The sequence below is a fragment of the Hemitrygon akajei genome, chromosome 8, assembly GCF_048418815.1.
Source record: "Hemitrygon akajei chromosome 8, sHemAka1.3, whole genome shotgun sequence".
Classification (NCBI taxonomy): Eukaryota; Metazoa; Chordata; class Chondrichthyes; order Myliobatiformes; family Dasyatidae; genus Hemitrygon; species Hemitrygon akajei.
Window position 1 is genome coordinate 152,943,160 of NC_133131.1, and position 23,216 is coordinate 152,966,375.

At 42.1% G+C, this 23,216-nt stretch overlaps 1 protein-coding gene across 3 annotated transcripts in view; it reads left to right on the plus strand.

Annotated features, from left to right (window-relative positions):
* LOC140732348 (vasoactive intestinal polypeptide receptor 2-like) overlaps positions 1-19,900 on the plus strand; it is a 152,019-nt gene extending 132,119 nt beyond the window's left edge. For all 3 annotated transcript variants that reach the window (XM_073054860.1, XM_073054862.1, XM_073054859.1), the window contains 5 exons: positions 5,158-5,227; positions 6,442-6,533; positions 11,135-11,264; positions 11,354-11,395; positions 18,859-19,900. In XM_073054860.1, the coding sequence (XP_072910961.1) occupies positions 5,158-5,227; positions 6,442-6,533; positions 11,135-11,264; positions 11,354-11,395; positions 18,859-19,017 (493 nt within the window). In that variant the 3' untranslated portion in view covers positions 19,018-19,900. The remainder of the gene's footprint in view (positions 1-5,157; positions 5,228-6,441; positions 6,534-11,134; positions 11,265-11,353; positions 11,396-18,858) is intronic.
* Positions 19,901-23,216: the final 3,316 nt, after the last annotated feature.

A 23,216-nucleotide genomic window follows, 5' to 3' on the forward strand; every position in this document is an offset into this window, starting at 1 on the left:
GACTGACAGGAAATAATAAAGTAGTGGTGGAGTTAGTGGGTGGAGGTCTTGACCGGCCTTACTGCTTGGGGAAAGTAACTGTTTTTGGGTCTGGTGGTCCTGACGAAGTTGCTACATAGCCTCATCCACGGTGGGAGTGGAAATCAGACCATGAATAAGGTGGCTGGGGTCCTTCATGATGTTAGTTGCTCCCTTTCCAGCACCTTTCTGTATATATGTCCTTGATGATGGGTAGGCTGGTGCCAGTGATAAGTTGGGTAGTTTGGACTGCCCGTTGTAGAGCCTTCCTGTCTGCCGCAGTGCAGCTTCCATGCCAGGCAGTGATGCATCTCATTAGAGGATGCCCGCTACTGCCAGTCTGTAGAATGTTGTGAGTATGGATGTGCAAAGTCCAGCTCTCTTCAGCCTCCTCGGAAAGCAGAAGCATTGGTGAGCTTTCTTGACTGTGTAGGATGTGTTCTGAGACCATGAGAGGCTGCGTGAAGATGTGCGCTCCTAGCAGTTTGAAACTGCTTTCAGTTTCCTCCGCTGTGTTGCCGACTGAAAGTGGAGTATGAGTGGCACAAGTTCTCCTGAAGCCGATAACCATCTCCTATGTCTTGTTGACATTGAGGAAGAGGCTATTTGCCTGGTGCCAGGACTTGAGCTCCTCCGCGTCCACTTTGTAGGCCATCGCATCATTGTTGGTCCACCACAGTCGTATCACCAGAGAACCTGATGATGTGATTGCTTGGGTGTTTGGCCGTGCACCCATGTGTGAGCAGAGTGTACAGCAGTGGGTTCAGCACACAGCCCTGGGGGGGGGGGGGGGGCACCAATTTTGAGGATGATGGGAAGGGAGGAGTGGTTGTGCATCCTGGCTGTCCGAGGTCTATTTGTTAAGAAGTCCAACACATACAATAGTGTATTTGGACCGAGGAGTAGGAGTTTGTTCTCGAAGCTCTGTGGGGCAATACTGTTGAATGCCAAACTGAATGCAGAAACAGCATTCTGACGTAAGTGTCCTTATTTTCTAGGTGTGTCAGGGCCAGGTACATGACAGATGCTACGGCATCTGTTGTAAAGTGGTCCTGTTGGTAAGCATATTGGTGAGTATCCAATATGGCAAGGACGGAGTTTTTCATATGTGCCGTTATCAGCCATTCAGAATACTTCAGGATGATTGGCATCAGTGCCACTGGTGATTAGTTGTTTAGTTCTGAAGGTGTAAAGTTCTTCCGTGCAGTGATGATGGTGGTTGATTTGAAGCTGCAGCCTGGGTGAGTGTTGAAGATGTCACAGAGCTGGCTTTCCCTGAGTACTCAGCCTGAGATGTTGTCTGGCCCAGCTGCTTTATGGGGATGTCTCCCTGCGGACACCTTCTCATGTACGCTGCTGTAGCAGACAGTGGTTGCACACCGGGGGGCAGGGGAGTGGTTGGGACAGCTTTGATGGCTGGCGATGTGTTGCGTGCCTCCAAAGTGTGCATAAAAGTTGTTTAGAGTGTCGAGGGAGAGTCACTCCTCCATCCCCATCATCCTCAACATTGGTGCCCCCCCCCCCCCCGCAAGACCTGTGCCTAGGCTGTCTTTTAACACCTAAGATGAGGTTTCTTCTGGTTTCTTTGAGAGCTGTTTTGGTCACCAGACCTGAAGGCAATATCCCAGCCTCTGCACTCAGCAGTGCTTCCGGTTTTTTTGTGAACGGCACTTCCCACTTGCATTATAGCTATGATCCCACAACAATATTTTATTTTTATTTGTTCATGGGATGCAAATGTTTCTGGCAACGCCAGTATTGATTCCTCATTCTTACATGCTCCTGAACTGAGGAGATATTTTGGAATCTACTACACTACCACACTTGTACTCCTAGAGTCAGTTATAGGCTAAGGAGGTCTTAATTCCTTCCCGGAAGAACATTTTAATTCTGATTCTGACATATTGGTCCATGGCCTCCTCTTTTGCCAAGGTGAGGCTACCCTCAGGGTGGAAGAACAACATCTTATTTTCCATCAGGGTACTCTCAAATCTAACGGTATAAATATCACTCTCCTCTCCTATTAGATTCCTTCTTCTTCAGCCCTTGACCTTTCCCACCCAATTGGCTTCAGCTACCACCTTCTAGCTATCCTCCTTCCACTCCCCCCCCACCTTTTCATTCTGGTATCATCCCTCTTTCTTTCCAATCCTGAAAAAGGGTCACTACACAAAACATTGACTATTTATTCCTTTCATAGATGCTGCCTGAGCTGCTGAGTTCCTCCAGAATTTTGTGTGTGTTCCATTCCTTCATCTGTTGGGATTTTATATCAATTTTGTGGTTTGCGGTTATAGTAACTGAAACTAGCCTTTTCCTAAATGCTTGTTTTTAGTTCATTCCTCAAACTTAAATTACCAAGCACCATGTCGGACTTCACTGGATCAATGGTCCAGAATCCTAGCTGGTAATCCAGAAGTTTAAACATTCTGGAATGGCCTAAGATGTAAAAGGCATTAAGTAAATCCAACTTATTTCCCCTTTAGTTTCTTGTCCTCGCTTTCATGTTCAAACCATGGAGACACCTTCACAGCCCCTGATGACCCTGTGACTTCAGTCTCTGAGGTAGACCTGAGGGTATACTTCCGGAGGGTGAACCCATGGAAATCATCTGTCCCAGATGGAGTGAGTACTAAGTACCTGTGCAGATCAAATGGCTGGAATGTTCACCAATATCTTTAACTCTCGCTTCAGCACTCTGAGGTACCCACCTGCTTCAGACAGGCTTGAATTATACCAGTGCCTAAGAAGAACGTGGTAACTTGCCTCAGTGACTATCGTCCAGTAGCACTTACAACCACTGTGATGAAGTGCTTTGAGAGGCAGGTGATGAAACATATCAACTCCTTCCTGAGAAGTGACTTGGATCTGCTCCAGTTTTCCTACCATCACAACGCCTCAACAGTGCATGCCATTTCATTGGCTTTTCACTCAACCCTGGAACATCTGGACAGTAAAGACGCATACATCAGGATGCCCTTTATCGAGTAGAACTCGGCATTCACTACCATCATCCCTTCAAAACTGATCAATAAGCTTCAGGACCTTGGCCTCAATACCTCCTTGTAAAACTGGATCCTCAATTTCCTCACTTGCAGACTCCAGTTAGGTTGGATTGACAACAACATCTCCTCCATGATCTCCAAAAGTACAGATGCACCATAAGGCTGTGTGCTTAGCCCTCACTTTATTCGCTTTATAGTTATGACCAAGGGTCTAAGCACAGCTCCAATGCCACATTTAAGTTTGCTGATGACACCACTGCCATGGACCAAATCAAAGGTGGTGATGAAATAGTAGGGAGATTGAAAATCTGGCTGAGTAGTGCTACAAAAACATTCTGTCACTCAACATCAGCAAGACCAAAAGCTGATTATTGACTTTGAGGGAAAGAAAGCAAAGGTCCATGAGCCAGACTTCATTGGGGGATCAGAAGTGCAGAGAGTCAGCAACTCTGAATTTCTAGGTGTTATCATTTCAGAGGATCTATAATGGATCGAGTATGTAAGTGCCATTACAAAGAAAAAAGCACACCAGCACCTCTACTTCCTTAGAAGTTTGCAAAGATTCAGAATGTAATTTAAAACATTGAAAATTTTCTGTAGAGGTGTAGTGCAGAGTGTATTGACATCATGGGCTGGTATGGAAACACCAATACCCTTGAACAGAATATCCTACAAAGTGAAGTGGATATGGTGCAGTCCATCACAGGTAAAGCCCTCCCCGCTATTGAGCACATCTGTATGGAGTCCTCTCACAAGAAAGCAGCGTCCATCGTCAGGGACCTCCACCATCCAGGCAAGGCCCTCTTCTTGATGCTGCCATCAGGAAGAAGGTACAGGAGCCTCAGGACCCACAGCAGCAAGTTCAGGAATGGTTATTGCCCTTCAACCATCAGACTATTGAATCAGAGGGGATAACTTAATTCAACTTCACTCACCCCATCTCCGAACTGTTCCCACACCCTATGGGCTTCAAGGGCTCTTCATCTCATGTTCTCAATATTTTTTGCTTAATTATTCAGAATCAGAATCAGGTTTATTATCACTTGCCTGCGTCATGAAATTTCTTATTATTATGATTTTTTTTCTTTTTGTATTTGCACAATTTGTTGTCTTGTTGTTTATCTGCCCTGTTGGGTGTGGTCTTTCATTGATTTTATTGTGTTTCTTTGTTTTACTGTGTATACCCGCAAGAAAATGTATCTCACTATTGTATATGTTGACATACATGTACTTTGACAATGAATTTACTTTGAACTTTGACCTTTGGTAGACCTTTGTAACAAATGTGAAATATACTTATCAGGCACTGACCCATTTTTAAAGTAATGCTTAATTATCCATATGTTGGCATAGAAAGACCAGTCATGTGAGTATATAACATGATTTTGCCAATAAGAAGTTCTTTCCTAAGTAACAAGAGGGCAATTCACTCCGGGCAGTCTCAACTTTGTAAGTTAATCTTTCTGTTCAGATAAATGTGAGTAAACTCTCTGATGTGTGCTTCTTAGTTTATTCCCATTGAGGTCAAAATAACTTTTGAATGTGACTATGTCCTATTCCATGCCAAATCAAATTTCGATCGATCTGAGTCTGATGTGAAAGAAATTCTGAGGGATCTTGATACAGTAAACAGGAAGGAATTGTTTTCGCCTCATGGGTGAGACCAAACTTTAGGGGGCACTTGGTCATTTACAAATGAACTTGTAGAATGAGAGGTGGGGAGAAATGTTCAGCCATTGGGTGATGGATCGGGAACTCACTCCCCGTGAGGCCGGTAGAGCTAGAGCGCAGCAGATAGCATAATGCATTAACAGCACTCTCGACACTAATGGAATCCACTCCTGGTCTTTAAGGAGTTTATTAATTCTCCCTATGACCACAAGGGTTTCTTCCAGGGGCTCCAGCTTCCTCCCACATTCCAAAGATGTAGAGGTTAGTAGGTTAATTGGGTGTAATTGGGCGGTGTGGGCTCATTGGGCCAGAAGGCATTCTGCTGCAGATGCTGTGCATAGGATTGGAACTGGACTGGGTAACTCTTTCTTGACTGGCAAAGACATAATGAGCAGAATGGCATAACTCTATTGTAAATGTTGTACCATTTTTCTATAAAATGCACGTATTTCTTTGGATTTAGATGCTGGGATACAAATGATCACCCCATTCCATGGACAACACTCCGAGTAGGCATCGTGTTATCGATCGCAGTAAGTTCATAAATTAACTCTTGCATCTAGTCAAACAATCTTACCTTTGGCTGACGCAGTTCGCATCACTGTATGCCACTGATTGTTCTAAGGATAATACAGAATGATATAGTCTTTATGGCATTGTATCTTGAGGCCCAGTGCTAAAATATAGGTTAAAAATTGAACAAAAATTATCAATACCATGTTCTCACCATCTGTGATTTACTGTATAATATAGCACATGGTGACAATCTGGTGTTGAGATGGCATTTACTATAAACTTGCCTCAGATTGGTAGAAAGATTGTAGTAAGGACGCAGACCATTGGTCCTTGTACTCTTCTACTGCCACAACGAGGTCACCCTCAGGCTGGAGGAGCAACATCTCATATCCGCCTAGATAGCCTCCAACTTGATGGCGTGAACATTGATTTCTTTAATTTCCCCCCCCCCCTTCAATTCCCCCACTCTGGTTCCCTCTTTACCTCTTCCCTTCTCCTCACCTGCCTATCACCACCTCGTGGTTCCCTTCCTCTTTCGCTTTTTCCCATGGTCTACTCACCTCTTCTCCAGCTCTTTACATTTTCCACTATCACTTCTCAGCTTCGTACTTAACTTTCCCTTCCCCACCCACTTGGCTTCACCTATCACCTTGTATCTTGTGTTCCTTCCCCTCTGCCCGTCTTCTTATTCTGGTTTCTACCTCCTTCCATTCCAGTCCTGATAAAGGATCTCAGCCTGAAACATGGACTGTTTATTCATTTTCAGCGATGCTGCCTAACCTGCTGAGTTCCTTCAGCATTTTTTACTATAATCATTATTTGTCTTTTTCTGTATTTGCACCATTTGTCTTCTTTTGCACACTGGTTGCTTGCCAGTCTTTGAGTGTAGTGTTTCATTGATTCTACTGGTATTTCTTTGTTCTACTGTGAGTGCCGGCAAAAAAAGAATTGCAGGGTAGTATTTGGTGCCCTTCACATTCGTTGACAATATATTCACTTGGAACTTTTGGACTTTGAACTTTTAAATTGCAAGTTTGAAGTACAAATGAGTTCAATGTATGCTGGGTGTTAAATGTAGCAATTTCAGAGCATTTTGTTGTACAAGCTTAATACTGTGAAGTATTAAATAACATGCTTTACATTTAAAGTTAGAAAAAGCAAAAAAAAAAAAGCACCTTTACGTCCTCGGGAGTGAATGCAGTTCATCTGTCATTTCTTATTTAATTCACAGATAACCTTCTTCCTGTTTATTAATATTACACGAATACTGATGCAGAAGCTCAAGTCACCGGATGTTAGTAGCAAGAGCAGCTCACAGTACACGTAAGAAAGTTATCTGATCTTCCATGCTGAGCTCGCAGTAGAAAATATTGAACTGCACATTCTAGGTTTGTACCTCTGTATCATAAACATCAAAATCAGGTTCAGCAGCTGTGCTAGATGAGGTCGACCTCTGCTGTGCCACAGAGGACAAGCTGCAGCTGTGCAAGGAGAGACCGAACAATCAAAAGTTCCAACCACTAACCACAGTTCCCACTTTCTCTTGACCACACTGCACCAGAATATGTTCAAAGTTCAAAGTACATTTATTATCAAAGTACGTATGAGATTTGCCTTCCCACAGACGGCCATGAAACAATCTGGATCCTGGATCAGCTTCTGCAGCCACTTGAGGACCCACCAACAGAAAATCCCTTAGGAGAACATCATCCTTGACTCGAGGGATTACATTACTGCTATTACAACTGTCACTGTCTTACATGGCGTGACATTTGTTGTTTGGTGGCAAAGTACAGTGCAAAGACTTGAAGTTACTAAAAACTGCAAAATAGGTAGATAGTGCAAAATAAAAAGGACTAATGAGGTATTGGTAATGGGTTCATGGACCATTCAGAAATCAGGTGTCAGAGAGTAAGACACACTATTCTTCAAGATAAAAAAAATCCATGGACTAACAAAGCATCCTTTTATTGTATTGGCTATGTCAAAATTAGTTGTTGTTGTCATGACATTGTTGGAAAATTAAATGCAATATTCTAGTATTCTGGTAAACAAATCTGTTCTTGGCTAGAGGTGCTTTATTCAGTTGCCCGGTGGGTTCAGGACTACTGTTGGCTGTACCACTAACTTAAGATGATGGGACGCAAGGACGGAGCGCATACTCCGGCTCCCAGTGAAGGTGCTAGCATTCAATAGTGTTTCAAAGTTTCCAGTCAGGCATTTCAGTCACCTAGCACCCCACAAATACAGTGCTGCTGAACTTCTAGACAAAATTCCAATTAGTCCTCCAGCAGCAGAGACAATGGTGGTGCTCAGTGACTGGGAGAGAATGACCTGTCTGAAATGGCTCAGCAGAAAAGGTGGCAGATGCAGGCAGTGAGAGAGGAAGCAGAAATGTGGAAGTGAGCTGGGGCACTAGCTAGGCTGAGAGCTAACCTGACCGGGCTGGTAGGACCATCACGTCTCCTGGCACAACATCCGCTCACTGGTAAATAAAATGGATTCACTGAGACTGAGAATGAATGCACAGGAAGAGGTGAGAAACTGCTGCACTCTGGCTTCCACTGAGGCGTGATTAAACAGCAACACACCCGACTCAGCGTTTCGATTCGACGGGATGACACAGACAAGAATTCCCGGTCGGGGAAATCCAAAGAAGGTGGACTGTGTGTGTACATTAACAATGACTGGTGCACAAACTCATCTGTAGCTAGCAGTCACTGTTCTGGGGCAGTTGAACATCTTACAGTTAAATGCCGGCCACATTACCTGTTTAGTGAGTTTACTGTTGTGCTCATCACCACTGACTACATCCCTGCAAGCACGAATGCCAAGGACACACTGGTAGAGCTTTACACTATCATCACCTCTCTACAAAACAAGCATCCAAATGGTCTCTTCATAATTGCAGGAGACTTCAATCATGTTAACCTGCAGGGCATTTTACCCAAATTCCAGCAAAACGTCACCATGGTCACCAGGGGAGAAAACAGACTGGACCATGCATATACAAACAGACGTGGTACTTGCAAAGCCATCCCATGCCCTCTCCTTGACCTCTCTGACCACATCTCCACAATGCTAGTCCTAGCATACTGACCGCTAACGAAAATGGAGAAACCAGTCGAGTGGACCATCACTGTACGGCTTAATGAGGCATTCTCTAAGCTTCAGGTCTGTTTTTGAAAGGACGAACCGGCAGATATTCAAAGAGGCTGCCACAAATGGAGTAGACACAGATCTTGAGGAAAATGCCTCATCTGTCATTGGCTACCTCAGTAAGTGTGTAGACAACACTGGTACCTCAAGACCAGTCATCTCATAGCCCAACCGGAAGCCCTGGTTGGACTCAGAGGTACATTCCCTACTAAAAGCCGAGACACTGCCTTCAATCCAGTTACAGAACAGAGCAACCAGGCGAAACCTCATTTTAGTCATCAAGAGGGCAAAGACTGCCGACAGACAAAAAAAATTCCAGGAACACCTGTCTGATAATGATCTCTGGTATATGTGGCTAGGCATCAAGCACATTACTGACCAGGCAAGGCAAAGAGCGCCGACTGTACCAGTGATGCCTCCTAATGCTCTAAACAACTTTTATGAGGCTGCTATCTGGAAGAGCGGCAGATGTGAGAAGGACTCTGCAGAGAGTCGAACCACATAAGGTAGCCGGGCCAGGCAAAATCCCAGGCCGAGCACCTCAGGAATGTGCACACCAGCTTACTGCCGTCTTCATGGACATCTTCAACACGTTACTCATCTAGGCTTTTGTTCTCAAATAAGCCACCATCAACCCTGTACCAAAGAACTCCACACCTTCAGAACTAAACGACTCTGCCCAGTGGCGGCGACACCAATCATCATGAAGTGCTTTGAAAGGCCAATGATAATCAAAAACTCCATTCCATAAGAGATAGGAGCAGAAGCAGGCCATTTTGGCCCATCGAGTCTGCTCCACCATTCCATCATGGGCTGATCCAATTCTTCCAGTCATCCACCCTCCCTTGCCTTCTCCCCATACCCTTTGATGCCCTGGCTAATCAGGAACCTATCTATCTCTGCTTTAAATGCACCCAATGACTCGGCCTCCACAGCCACTCGTGGCAACAAATTCCACAGATTTACCACCCTCTGACTAAAGTAATTTCTCTGCATCTCAGTTCTAAATAGACGTCCTTCAATCCTGAAGTTGTGCCCTCTTGTCCAAGACTCCCTTACCATGGGAAATAACTTCAGCCACACTGGACATTATGCTTACTGACAGAACAGCTCCATGGCAGATGCTCCAACTGGTTGTATCACCATCTGGGATGGAGGGGTCACTGCAGAGCATTGAAAAAAGCTGCTGAAAGTTGTAAACTCAGCCAGCTCCATCATGGGATCTAGCCTCCCCAGCATTGACGATGCCTTCAAAAGCGGATGCCTCGAAATGGTGGCATCCATCGTTAAGTACCCCCATCACCCAGGATAGGTTTCAAATTTCACAACATATGCCAGTGATAGTAAACCTGATTCTGACTATAAGAACAGCCCAGACAGAAAAATTAGGCCTTTGGTGTGGTCACAAGCACACAGATGATTGGTATAGTCTTCAGACCTGAGTAACAACTCGTAGAAGAGAATACTAATTTGTTATTTGTGTTACACTCACATCAGGGAGGAGGCTACCTAATTCCATACCAGGACCACCCGACTTAAAAACTGTTACTTTTCCCAAGTCGTCAGGCTGATCAACACCTCCACCTGTTACCCACCCCTCCACTGCTACTTTATCATTTCCTGTCAGAGTCACCTTACGTACAGACATCCCTATGCCTAACATCACTTTATGGATATACAATTAATCTATGTATTTATATTTATTTATATAATAAATATTAATGTATTTATATTTATTGTGTATTGGGTTTTTTCCTGCTGCATCAGATTCAGAGTAACAGTTATTTTGTTCTTTGCATTTATGTACTGAAAATGACATTTAAGCGATCTTGAGTCTTATTCATCTTTAAGCAAATTAAAACAGAATGCCAATATCAACCGAGTCATTATTGATTGCCATCCATCAAAGTATTAATGAGGTTTTACTTGATTGCAGAAGTATATGGATTAACCTTGAAAAAATATTGGAACAGTTTGTGCTCCTGCTCTGTGCAAATGAATTAACCTGTAAATTTAGGGTAGTGCCCAAAAAACCAGAAGCAGGCGAGATCAAAAATCATATCTGAATCATTCTTTCCTCTGTTGTGGCTAACTCAAAGACTGTTCTTATCTGCTGATCAGTTAGTAAATGTTGGTCTTGCATAAATCCCCTCCCAACTAACAGTCAAACAACAGACCATGTTGGAGAGGATTTGCAATCATTCCATTGCAACAGTAACCAGGCGATAAGGGACTTCAATTAAAGTATTTTCCTTTCCCACAGTGACCTCTGCATGACCCCTCAAGTTAGGTTTAAATGGATTATGTTTCACAGACAATTGTGCGTGAATAAGTGTTGATATTATTGCAGAAATTGGAGTGATTCTCCATGAAACAATGCGAAATATTGCACTGTTGTCTCAACTGTCCAGCCCCCACAACAACTCCTCTTGTTATTCCCGTGGGCAGACAGAGCCTGGCTGGAAGTGAAGCAGACCAGTCTTGGAGAGGTGCCCAAAGACAGTTGTTAGGGACGGAGTGCTCGACTACACTATTTAAGGTCTTCTCTCTCCGCAGCAGCTACCTGTTCTACCAGCTGATGTAACATTCCCAGTAGAATATTTGATTATCAGCCGATTTATTTACCTTAGTCCTGAAGATTTATAACAGTGAACAAGCATTTGCTGTTTCTCTGCAGTGAGTAAGTCTTTTCCTAAAGTGTGCCACTGCTGCCAGTTTAACCTTCGTCAAACCGATGATTGTTTCTCTTCTCCCCAATTAACCAGGAGACTTGCCAAATCCTTGCTGCTCCTGATCCTCTTACTAGGAATCCATTACATCGTATTTGCCTTTATCCCAGATGAGATTAATAAGAAGCTAAGGATCGCATTTGATTTATGTCTTGGATCTTTTCAGGTAAAAATCATTTCTTTCCTCTTCTATTATTTAAATTATTATGTCAACAGTATTTGTATGTTTTTAAAACTAATTTGTTCCTTTTGCAGGGCTTTTTTGTTGCTGTTTGGTACTGCTTTTTAAATAGTGAGGTGAGTTAACCTGCTGATTTGAGATATTGCTGCTCTAAAATTTCTCAGTAATTCATTTGAAGAATCTACTCTCAAAGATACAGAAGACGTCAATGACAGAGCCTTAAGTCATTGGTTTATTGAATATCTTGAAGAGATAACAATCTCAAACAAAACATGACATTTTAATGTTTAGGTTGGGTATGTTTTTAGTAGTTATTGCTCTTTTCAATGAACTATACGAATCATTCAAAGTTCAAAGTAAGCTTATTGTCAAAGTACATATATACTACCTGAGATTCATTTTTATTTATTTGTTTGTTTATTTATTTATTAATTATTGAGATACAGTGCAAAATAGGAGCCATGCTGCCCAGCAATCCCCCGATTTAATCCTAGCCTAATCATGGGACAATTTACAATGATCAATTAACCTACCAATTAGTACACCTTTGGACTGTGGGAGGAAACCAGAGTACCCAGAGGAAACCCACATGGTCATGGGGAGAACATACAAACTCCTTACACGCAGCAGCAGGAATTTACTGTAGAACAAAGAACTACAATAGAAACAATGGAAAATTACATAGAAATAAAGACAGACAAACAACCAGTGTGCAAATACAAAGCACTAGTAATAGTAATATACAAAAATGTAAATAAATATGAGCTGTAGAGTCTTTGAAAGAGAGTCTATAGGTTATGGAATCAGTTTAGTGTGGAGATGAGTCAAGATAGTCCTTGAAAGTTAGTCCATAAAAGGAAGATAAATGATTTCATAGAAGTTTGAATATTGTTATTTCAGTCCAGCAATCAGGACTTAATTCTCCACCAATACCAAATCTGGGATATCATATTGACACACTAATTTTCCCAGGCAGTGCTCCCAGCCTGGATCCACACAATAAAGTAGTAAGAAATGTAAAGTAGGATGCACATTATGTGATCCTCTGTCCACTGAATTTCATAGTCTTCAGGACCTCCTCCATAATCGCCAGTCTGCGCTGGAGGTTCTGCGTTGTTGAATTGTGCCCAAGAATTCCTCCCAAATATAACTATAAACTTTTTACCAGTTTCATATTCGCGATTAATTATACAGATTGGCTGTTGAGCACAATATTAAACACTGGCTTTCCTTTGCGGCTATACCCTTGACATAGGGCTTGCTCAGAATTATACATGGTCTCAGAGAAAAAGAATTACAGAGTGCTCTTAAAAGAGGAATATGAAATCATACCGTAACAAAAATATATCTTAAGAACTCCACTGACAATTCACTTTACAAAAATGAACACTATTGATAAATTGGTAGCATACTTAATTCCAACATTTTGTTTCAAAGAAACAGCAACCTATATATGAATTAGTAGCATATCCTCTTACAATTAAGCCAATATTCCTGTCACATTAATGGTTCGTTCTTCTGTTGAAATAACTTATTTCAGGATATTAACTCAATTTCTCTGTTTATCTCTCAGTGATGCTCTACAACTACTGACTTTTTTTCAGATTCTCTGCTTATAATATGTAACTTTCTACCTTTCATTGAATTTTCCTGGGCAAATTGCCCTGCATTTCCTGAAGGAATTTGGTGTTGTTTCTCTTCCTCCCTGTTCATGAAATACATGCTGCTTTCCAAATAATTTGATTGTTGTTCAGTAACGGGCATTTTGCTGTATATTGTACATCCCGACCCACCTTCAGCACGTTAGCAAGAATGGTTTTGTCAACAAAAATAAACAAATTTACCAAATTACCAATTTTAGTGAACAGTTTGGTAAATTTGTTTACTTTTGTCACATGTATTGAGGTGCAGTGAAAGGCTCTGCTTTGCATGCCACCCATGCTGATCATCTATTACGATGATCCATTGAGGTAGTTTATGGGCAAGCAACAGCAGAATGCAGAATAAAGTGTGATGCAGGCAGGCAATCAATAAGGTGCAAAATCCATAACAGGTGATTGTGTGATCAAGAATCCATCCTCATTACACTAGGGTGTCATTCAATAGCCTTATAACAGTGGAATTGAAGCTGTTCATGAGCCTGGTTGTACATGCTTTCAGGTTTCCTATGTTGTGCAGACCTAAATCCACAATTCTCTGCAGTTTCTTGAGGTCCCGTGCAGAGCCTTAAGTAGCAAATATTGTAACTGTATGTGCGTTTCAGAAAGAGCTGTTAAATTGGAAATGAAATTGGTCTATCATTGTTGCACGTGCTGAGGTACAGTGAAAAGTTTGACTTGTGTAGTATTCATTAGGGTCAGACAATTACACAATGCATCCAGGCAATGCAAGGTCAAACAATAATGGAATGCAGAATAAAGTGTAAGAGCTAAAGGAAAAGTGCAGTGCAGATGGACAGTAAGGTGCAAGATTATAGCGAGGTAGACTGTGAAATCAAGAGTCTCACCTTATCATATTGGGGAACTGTTCAATAGCTTCATTACAGTGGGATAGAAGGTGCCCCTGAGCCTACTGGTACAAACTGTCGGACTTTTGTATCTTCTACCTGATGGAAGATGGGAGAAGAGGGAATGTTCACAGTGAATGGTGTCTTTGATTATGCTTGACTGCTTTAGTGAGGTGGCAATAGGCAAGGCCAGAGTCCACAGAGGGAAGGATGGCTCATGTGATATGCTGAGCTGTGCCTACAGCTCTCTGCAGTTTCATGCAGTTGCACGCAATTGATAGGGGTCAACACTGATATGCCAGATTTCTTTATGCTCCTGAGCAGGCAGAGGCTCTGATGAGCTTTCTTCATAAATATCACCTCTCCCAATAAATATCAACTCCCTACAAATTCAAATATAAAACTGGTGTAATCTCTAAAGGATGTTATCTACTCATTTCGAGTTTTACAATATTCCATCAAGTCCTCTAGTAAAAAGAGAAAATGGTGGAAATGCTCAACAGGGTCAAGCAATATCTGCTAAAAGCTAAATAGAATTATCATTGAAGACCAATATTTTCTGTATCTATTTCGGATTTCCAGCATCTACTGATCGTTTTTTCCTTGATTTTCACAGTCACAACTTGTATTCCACTCTCTCCGGCCCACCCAATCTAACACAATCCAGGATTTGAAGTTATGGTTTCAAAATACGAAATGCAGTGAAGGGGGAGGGGGTGATGATTTTAGAAAGGTAACTTTAGAGCAGGAAGTGCAAAAGGGAGAGTTAATATAGGGGTGTGCTGCAGCAAGGGCATGGAATGGAATGGCAACACCATTAGAAAAGATGAGTTTTAGCATTGCTCATGGCTTCTACTAGTGCTCAGTGAGCTCAGAGTTAATATGGTGATCTAAAATGGGCAAGATGAAGGCAGAAACAGTTGAATTCAGGATGAGGGAGCTTTGGTGGCTAGTATAGACAATGTCATCCCAAGAAACAGTGGCTATCAGCTTCTAGGAATGACAACAAATGTGTTGTACAGACCTGTAAATTGACTGAACCATGTGAATTTCAGCCCTAATCTCCTCAGACTTTTTTTCTTCTGTGTCTATAATTGGGTCATCCCAGTGTGGTGATTTGAAATGATTTGTCCTATTCTGAAAGCTCTTACGTATTTATTTAAAGATTCAGGATGGAATGGGCCCTTCCAGCCCAGTGAGCCGCAGTACCCAGCAACCCACCTACTTAACCCGAGCCTAATCACAGGACAATTTACAATGGCCAATTAACCTACCAACCGGTATATCATTGGACTGTGGGATGAAACCAGAACACCACATCCTCCTCGTGAACTCCCAGGCAGAACGTATAAACTCCTTTCAGACAGCGTCAAAGGCCAATGAGCCAAAGCTGCCTTTATAACCCTATCTACCTGTGATGCCACTTACAAGAAATTATGGATCTATATTCCCAAGTGCCTTTGGTCTATGGCACACCTAAATGCCTGACCATTCACTGTGTATATCTTAAATCCAAAAGATTCTCCAGATGCTGCAAATCCAGAGCAACACCTGCTTGAATTCAGTAGGTCAAGCAGCATCCATGGAAATGGATAAACAGTCAACGTTTCAGGCCGAGCCCTGATCAGTCTCTGGTGAGGAAGGCAAATGCAATGTTAGGATTCATTTCAAGAGGACTAGAATATGAAAGAAAGGATGTAATGCTGAGATTTGTAAGGCATTGGTGAGGCCTCACTTGGAGTGTCGTGAGCAGTTTTGGGTCCCTTATCTCAGAAGGAATGTGTTGACATTGGAGAGGGTTGAAAGAGGGTTCACAAAAATGCTTCCAGGATTGAATGGCTTGTCATATGAAGAGCGTTTGATGGCTCTGGGCCGTATTCACTAGAATTTAGATGAATAAAGGGTAACCTAATTGAAACCTATCGAATGGTGAAAGGCCTTGACAGAGTGGATGTGGAGAGGATGTTTCCTATGGTGGGAGAGTCTAAGACCAGAGGACACAGCCTCAGAATAGAATGGAGATGAGGAGGAGTTTCTTTAGCCAGAGAGTGGTGAATCGGTGGAATTCATTGCCACAGGCAGCTGCGGAGGCTAAATCTTTATGTATATTTAAGGCAGAGGTTGATAGATTCTTGATTGGCCAGCACGTGAAGGGATATGGGGAGAAAGCAGGAGATTGGGGATGAGAGGAAAAATAGATCAGCCATGATGAAATGGCGGAGTAATCTCGAGGGGCCAAATGGTCTCATTCTGCTCCTATGTCTTATGGTGTAAGACCTACCCTGGTTTGTCCTTCCAAAATGTAACGTCTCACATTTGTTTGCATTAAATTCTATCTGCCATTTCTCAGCCCAATTTCCCAGCTAATCAAAATCACCTTGCAAGCTTTGATAGACTCAATTACTGTCCACAATACTCCCAATATAGTGTAATCCACAACTTTTTTGTTCTAATTTACCATAATATTAACTAAATAACTAATATAGATAATAAAGAGTTATAGACCCAGCACTGATCCCTGAAACGTAGCCCTCCAATCAAAGAGACAACCATCTCCTATTGCTATTCTCTGGCTTCCTACGGTAAGTCAATGTTGAATTCAGTTGACACACACAAAATGCTGGTGGAACACAGCAGGCCAGGCAGCATCTATAGGAAGAAGCACTGTCAACGTTTCGGGCTGAGACCCTTCGTCAGTGCTTCTCCCTATAGATGCTGCCTGGTCTGCTGTGTTCCACCAGCATTTTGTGTGTGTTGCTTGAATTTCCAGCATCTGCAGATTCCCTCGTGGTTGAATTCAGTTGACTTCTTTATCCTGAAGATCAAGTGAGTTAACCTTCTGCACCAGAATCCTATGTGTGATTTTGTCAAAGGCCTTGTAGACAACATGCACCACCTTTCCTTCATCAACCTTCTTGGTAACCTCCTTGAAATACTCTACAAGGTTGGTTAGATATGACCAACCATGCCCGAAGCCAAGTTGACTATCACTAATCATGCCTTCTCTATCCAAATACTTATATATCCTGTCCCTTAGTATATCTTCCAATAACTTAGCTACAACTGACATCAGCCTCACCAGCCCATAATTTCCTGGTTTATTCTGAGAGACTTTCTTGAATGATGGGAAGACATTAGCTATACTCCATTCCTCTGGCACATCACACGTGGCTAAGGACACTTTAAAAATCTCTGCAGCACTCCTGCAATTCCTGCACCAGCCTCCCACAACTTCGAAGTGGACACCTTGTCAATCCCTGGGGATTTATACACCCTAATTCTTCTCAATAAAGTCAGTATCTACTCTTCTGCGATCTGGATATGCTCAATGACCTCGTTATCCTATTGCCTCATTTCCATAGTCTCTGTGTCTTCCTCCCACAGCTAAAAGACTATTTCAGTTCTGATTTGAAGTTATAATTGAGCATTTTGACACTGGAGTCAGTTCAATTGGTGCCTTTGGAAATATTGTTCTCGGTATGAGCTCCCGTAAGGTCAGGCAACTAAGCTTCACCTAGAACTGTTCTTCACTAAACTGAGGAAGATTGTTAAAGTTGACGGATGTACAAATAATAATTGTTTAAACAGGGTAACGCAGTAGTTAGCGTAACACTGTTACAGCACCTGCGAGTTCAATTCCTGCCACCGTCTGCAAGGAGTTTGTAGTTCTTCCCGCGAACGCGAGTTTCCTCCGGGTGCTCCAGTTTTCTCCCACGTCCCAAGTACGTATGGGCTCGCAGCTTAATTGGTCACGTAATGGAATTACAGTAAGTAGTTTGGGTTCTTTGGGACAGAAGGACCTGTTACTGCGCTTTATCTCCAAAAAAATATACCGTAGATTCCGGATTATAAGCTGCTACTTTTTTCCCACGCTTTGAACAGCTTTGAACACTGCGGCCTTTACTACGGTGCAGCTAATGCATGGTTTTTTTTCATGCCGCCAAAAACATTTTGCCTCGTAACAGTAGACCAATAAAATTGATGAGTAGTTCACAGAGGTCCAATGAAATTGTACGATAAATCAAGCGCACTTTCACAATTAAATTATTGTAAATCAGTCATTTGTACTCACCCTCATCAACATGGAAAACACTCGAAGAAAAGCATTGTGCTGCCTTTATGGCAGTTATTTAGTTTATAATATTTTCGCTTAGTAATTCATTTGTTAGTATTTTCTAGTTAAAGTTAGAAGTGTTTTAAGTATATTTGTTTTCTGTACTACATCCCGGAATGCTATGATGTCACATCCAGTTTCGCCGCGTCTTGTGGGAAAACACCGGTTTGTGATAAACGGAAAGGAGGGGGCGAGCGCATTAGACCCGAGCGAAAACGCTGCTTTTAAGTTAAAGGCGATCAATAACTTTTCCTGGTAGGCTGCAGTATATATTTTTTTACCAGTCGTTAGGAGATATTGGAATGTTGTTCGTGCACTGTTCAGTAAAAAAGTATACGCAACGTAATTTGTGTGTTACCGATACGTATGTATATTTAAAAGTAACCGTGTTACAGGCACGGTTCGAAAAAAAGCATTTGCAATATGTATTTGTTTATGTTACCATACGGATTTAATTAAAAGTTAAAAAATCCTCATGTGTAATACCTTTCTGTGTAAATATCTCATATTACAGCGTGGGACACCTGCGGCTTAAAATCCGGTGCGGCTTGTACAAGTACAAAATTGATTTTCTTTCTAAAATTAGAGCCTGCGGCTTTTAATCAGGTGCGCTCTGTAGTCCGGAATCTACGGTATATGAGAAATATTGAGAGAGGAGATAAGGATTCATCCGGTTTCCTCCCACAGTCCAAAGACTGCGTTAGGTTAATTGGTCATTGTATATTGTCCTGTGATTAGGCAAAGATTAAATCGGAGCTTTGCTGAGTGGTGAGGCTCAAAGAGCCAGAATGGCCTATTCCATGCTGTATTTCAATAACTAAATAAAGTTCAATAACTAATTGAATATATGTATTTGTATTTATTTAAATACATAGTATATTAATTGTTATATTAAGAACCATGAAAATAGGTGTACAGTATTGTATTGTATCAAGAAATTCTCCATTCTTCATCTACAGGTTCAGGTTGAACTGAAAAAGAAATGGCGAATTCTGACTTCATGTAGTCAACTAAGATCCAATTACAGTCTGCACAGTGGGTCACTATCTGGGAATGGTACCACCCACAGGAATACCCGAGCACAGTCCATCCTCCAGACAGAAACGTCTTTGGTATAAATGACCACATGGAATCCAGAAGCTTACTATATCTGTGTTGTTTGTTGGGAAGCTCGTGGGAAACTCTGGCGTATTTTTTTCTAGAGTCGCAGCATTTGCATTTTGGATCATGTCTGTTTATGAGAAATATATCAAAAGGTTTACAGCTAAGCAAGTTGTCTTCAAATGTAATGCCTTTTAAGGATTTCTTGAAAGCAGTTTTAATATGCTTTTCTGTATGCCTAATAAGCTGCTTGAACATTGCATTTGCTATGTCCTTCAAGTTCAGGTTCTAGTTCAAGATCAAGTTTATTGTCATTCAACTGTATACATGTATACCCCAAATAAAACAACTTTCCTCCAGACCACGGTTTACAACACAGTACATATAACTCACACACAACATATAAAGTGATATTTACACAAATAAATTAACAAATAATAACATATATTCCAGAAGATTGACATTTAGCAAAAGGTGTATTTATGACACAAGTAAGAAAGTAAACACTGCTGACACTTCATACGTGGTGGTAGGGAGTTCTGTAGTCCCCTGGTCTGGGGGTAGGAAGTTGTTTCCCATCCAAAGAGTTCTTGTCCTAATGCTGCTGTGATGTTGACTGACTTTGGCACCCTAGAAAATAGCAATAGATCACCAGTTCCTAGAAGCTATAGCTTCCTGGCATCAGAAACCCTAAACACTCATAACTTTGAATATGACTTTCACTGATCCCTATCAATTTCACTCAATGGAATTCTGCCATGTTGCATGTATTATATATGTGGGATTTTTTCAAACATGCCCATATTTCAAGTTGGTTAAAGTTGTATTCTACTGGTACAGTAGCTTGTTGTTTCTGTAAGTGTATTTTGAGCAATAAAACTGTGCAGATCTGTGTTGCAATGAGAGAAGTGCTGACTTCCCTGAGAGTTTAGTACTGGGCAGGGAACTTAAGATGGAAATAATTGTGGCCAATTTCTCTAACAACTCCCCTCTTTTTTTCCCACCTCACCCCCCGTTTTCCTCATGTACTGCCATCGGCTTCATCTTCTTTCCTCTGGTTCCCCACCTCTCAAATCAGTTTCCTTCTTCAGCCCTTTGACTTCTCCACCTATTACCTCCCAAATTATCATCATATTCTTCTGTCCGTTTCCCCCTTCCACAGCCTCCTGCCTTGCCCCATGACCTATCACCTATCACCTGCCAGCTACTGATCCTCTCCCTCCCACTGTCCTTTTATTCCGGCTTCTGTTCCCTTCCTTACCAATCCTGGTGAAGGGTCGCTGTTCAAAATAGCAATTATGCTGTCTGACCCACTGAGTTCCTTTTGCATTTTGTATGTCTTGATTGAGTTAAGAGATAAAAATTACAGGATTTGGAGGTGTTGAGTTCATATCTTAACACAATAGCTCAGGATTTTATGCCCAGTGATCACTTCATTAGATACACCTGTACACCTGTTCATTATTACAAATTATCTGATCAGCCAATCTCATGGTAGCAATGCAAGGCATGAAAGCATACAGACATTGTCAAGAGGTAACTTTGACCATTGATGCGAGGCGGAGTGATTTGAGGCTCTCAAAACTGCTGATCTCCTGGGATTTCACACACAGCAGTGGTACTGAAAACCACAAGCATCCAATGCTCTGTGGGTAAAAACACATTGATAATGAGAGAGGTCAGAGGAGAATGGCCAGACTAGTTCAAGCTGACTGGGAGGTGACAGTAACTCAAATAACCATGCATTACAACAATGGTGTATAAATGTGAGGTTGTGCTGCAGCTATGTAGAACCCTTGTCAGACCCCACTTGAAGTACTGTGCTCAGTTCTGGTCGCCTCACTACAGGAAGGATGTGGAAACCATAGAAAGGGTGCAGAGGAGATTTACAAGGATGTCGCCTGGATTGTGGAGCATGCCTTATGAGAATAGGCTGAGTGAACTCGGCCTTTTCTCCTTGGAGCGAAGGAGGATAAGAGGTGACCTGATAAAGGTGTATAAGAGGCATTGATTTAGTTTTTTAATTTAATCTAATTTTAATTAAAATTTAATTTTAAGTCACAATTAGGGTTTAGAGCAATGGATAACAGAGCGACTATCTACCATCACCAGTTACTGTTAGAATACAGAGTTCGCCCAAAAACAAACCTTCATGAAAATCTGCTGGGTAGATTGCGCGACCTCGTCTTGCTGACGGAATCAGGCCTGCAGTCCTCGGAGTCGCCTGATGCCCGTGGCCAGAGGTGGGGACAGCATAAGCGGCGTGCGAGGAAGCTGAAGTGAGGTGAGCGGGCAGGAGTCCGTGCCAGGAAGAAAGCAAGCCCTGGCCGGCCGGTTCTCCTGTCCATTCTGTTCTCCAATGGACATTAAATTGGACTATATCTATGGCAACGATATACTTGGCGGGAGTACAGAAATAGATGGAATCTCGGACACAGCCATTCAGCTGTTTATATTATGTAACAGAATTTCCCCCAAGCCATCGGACTACCAACCTACTGCCCTCTGCTGTGCCTATTGTCTTGTTTATTATTTATTGTAATGCCTGCACTGCTCTGTGTACTTTATGAAGTCCTGGGTAGGTCTGCAGTCCAGTGTAGTTTTTGCGTAGGTTTACATAGTTCAGTCTAGTTTTTGTATTGTTTCATGTAGCACCATGGTCCTGATAAACGTTGTCTCGTTTTTACTATGTACTGTACCAGCAGTTATGGTCGAAATGACAATAAAAGCAACTTGACTTGACTTGACTTGACTTGATCATGTCGATAGACAGGCTTTTTCCCAGGGATGAAATGGCTAACATGAGAGAGCACATTTTTAAGTTGCTTGGAAGCAGGTACGGAGGAGATGTCAGGGATAATTTTTTTATGCAGAGAGTGGTGAGTGAGTGCAGGCGACGGAGGTGGAGGCGGATACGATAGGGTCTTTTAAGAGACTCCTGGACAGGTAATGGAGCTTAGAAAAATAGAGGGCTATGGGGAACCCTAGGTAATTTTTAAAGTAAGTTACCATATGGCACAACATCGTGGGCCAAAAGGCCTGTATTGTGCTGTAGGTTTTCTATGTTTCTAATGGTGTGCAGAAGAACATCTCTGAACACACAGCATTTCAAACCTCAAAGTGAATGGGCTACAGCAGTAGAAGATCACAAACATACACTCAGTGGGTCGGAGTGTCGGAATTTTTGTGAATAGAGCCAAGGAACTGCAAGAGTAAAACTTCCCTGATGGGAGTTATATACAGTAGTAAGGATATGGTGTACAAGTTTCAACAGGAGATAGAAAATGTATGTCAAAAGGGCAATGTTACAATAGTCATGGGGAATTTCAATATGCAGGTAGACTGGGAAAATCAGGTTGGTGTGGGATTCTAAAGGGAGAATTTCTATGATGCCTATGAGATGGCTTTTTAGAGCAGCTCATGGTTGAGACAGCTAGGGGATCAGCTATTCTGAACGGGGTGTTGTGCATAAGGAAAAACTTCTTCTCCCAGAGAGTTGTGGGGGTCTGGAATGCACTGCCTCGGAAGGCAGTGGAGGCCAATTCTCCGGATGCTTTCAAGAAGGAGCTAGATAGGTATCTTATGGATAGGGGAATCAAGGGATATGGGGACAAGGCAGGAACCGGGTATCGATAGTAGTTGATCAGCCATGATCTCAAAATGGCGGTGCAGGCTTGAAGGGCCGAATGGTCTACTTCTGCACCTATTGTCTATTGTCTATAACTGGAATTGAGTAGAGAGCTCAAGGTAAAAGAACCCTTAGGGGAAAGTGATCATAATATGATCAAATTCACACTGAAATCTGAGAAGGAGAAACTAAAGTCAGATGTATCAGTATTACAGAGTAAAGGGAATTACAAAGGCCTGAGAGAGGAGTTGGCCAGAATTGTTTGGAAAAGAACATTGGCAGGGATGACAGAAGAGCAGCAATGGCTGGAATTTCTGGAAGCAATTCAGAAGACCCAGGATATATACATTCCAAAGAGGAAGAAGTATTCTAAAAGCAAGATGACACAGCCATGGCTAACAAGGGAACTCAAAGCTAACATAAACACCTAAGTGTGGGCATATAATAGTGCAAAAATTAGAGGGAAGTTAGGGGACTGGGAAGCTTTTAAATACCAACAGAAGGCAGCTAAAAAAGTCATTAAAAAGGACAAGATGGAATACAAAATTAAGCTAGCCAATGATAAACTAGCGAAGATCTGCAGAAGCT